The 1,297-nt window shown below is 38.1% G+C and overlaps 1 protein-coding gene across 1 annotated transcript in view; it reads right to left on the reverse strand.

Annotated features, from left to right (window-relative positions):
• Positions 1-1,297, reverse strand: part of ACAT1 (acetyl-CoA acetyltransferase 1) — a gene marked incomplete in the record, with an annotated part of 17,238 nt that overhangs the window by 8,014 nt on the left and 7,927 nt on the right. The window contains 1 exon segment of the mRNA XM_015813026.1: positions 1,130-1,230. Within this exon segment, the coding sequence (XP_015668512.1) occupies positions 1,130-1,230 (101 nt within the window).

The raw sequence follows: 1,297 nt of genomic DNA on the forward strand, positions 1-1,297 counted from the left end.
GCAGGACTGGCCTAGGGGTATTTTAAAGGGGTTTTAAATTAAATTTTTAGTAGAAGCGGCCAAATTTAAATAGTTATTTTTAATCTTTTTAAATTTTGTATTGTATTGTACCATTGTTTTAAACTGGCTGTAAGCCGCCCTGAGTCCTCCGGGAGAAGGGCGGGGTATAAATTTAATAAAATCAAAATCAAAATCAAATTTTCTAATCTTTCAGTTCATACTTTTCATTTGATATGCAAAGTATCAGTTCAATAACTCACTCACAAGACTTTTAACCAACAATGGTCATTTGTAGACTAAGAATTGTGGCATTCTTTACTTTGAAATAAAGACGTTCAAAGTTCATATGCAAGGACAATTTGGAAATAAACCTCCATTTGGTTATCAATGACAGACACTCATAGATACAGAACTTTTATTATACCCTTTAGAAAACTACATTACTTTTCGACATAGTCACCATTCAAATTGAGGCACTTGTCATAACGTCTTACAAGATTTGAAATTCCTTAGTAGTAGTTGCTCAGCACCAAATCTGGGCTATGGGGAGAGGTGATCAAAAATATCCCAACGGAACTGCTTCAAAAGTTCTTGGGTGCCTCTAGCGATGTGCGAGCATTATCGTGAACCAACACCACACCGGAAGTCAGCATGCCCCAATGCTTGTTATGGATGGCTCGTCTGAGTTTTTGTAATGTTTCACAATAGACTTCTGAACTGATGGTCGAACCACGCTCCATGAACTTCACTAGCAGTACTCCTTTGGCATCTTCACGTACATTTGGTGGGATCTTCTATGGCACCACTTCCAGCGTGGTGTTGGTTCACGATAATGCTCACCCGCACACCGCTAGATGCACCCAAGAACTTCTGAAGCAGTTCCGTTGGGATGTTTTTGATCACCCTCCCATAGCCCAGATTTGGCGCCGAGCAACTATTACTAAGAAATTTCAAACCTTGTAAGACGTTATGACAAATGCCTCAATTTGAATGGCAATTATGTCGAAAAGTAATGTAATGTTAATAAAAGTTCTGTATCTGCGAGTGTCTGTCATTGATAACCAAATGGAGGTTTATTTTCAAATTGCCCTCATATATCCACAAACCCTGAAAGTATACAATATCCTACCTGACTCCCACACATCAAACTCTGGGCTGCCATCATAATAGATTTCATTCCAGAAGCACAAACTTTGTTGACAGTTGTGCAAGGAGTAGAAACTGGTAAGCCTGTGCCAAATAAAAATAAACTAATAAGACAATAATAAAAAGAACTGCAAGCAAAATGCAAATAAAT

Source organism: Protobothrops mucrosquamatus, unplaced genomic scaffold, assembly GCF_001527695.2.
Source record: "Protobothrops mucrosquamatus isolate PMUCROS unplaced genomic scaffold, P.Mucros_1.0 scaffold_66, whole genome shotgun sequence".
Classification (NCBI taxonomy): domain Eukaryota; kingdom Metazoa; phylum Chordata; class Lepidosauria; order Squamata; family Viperidae; genus Protobothrops; species Protobothrops mucrosquamatus.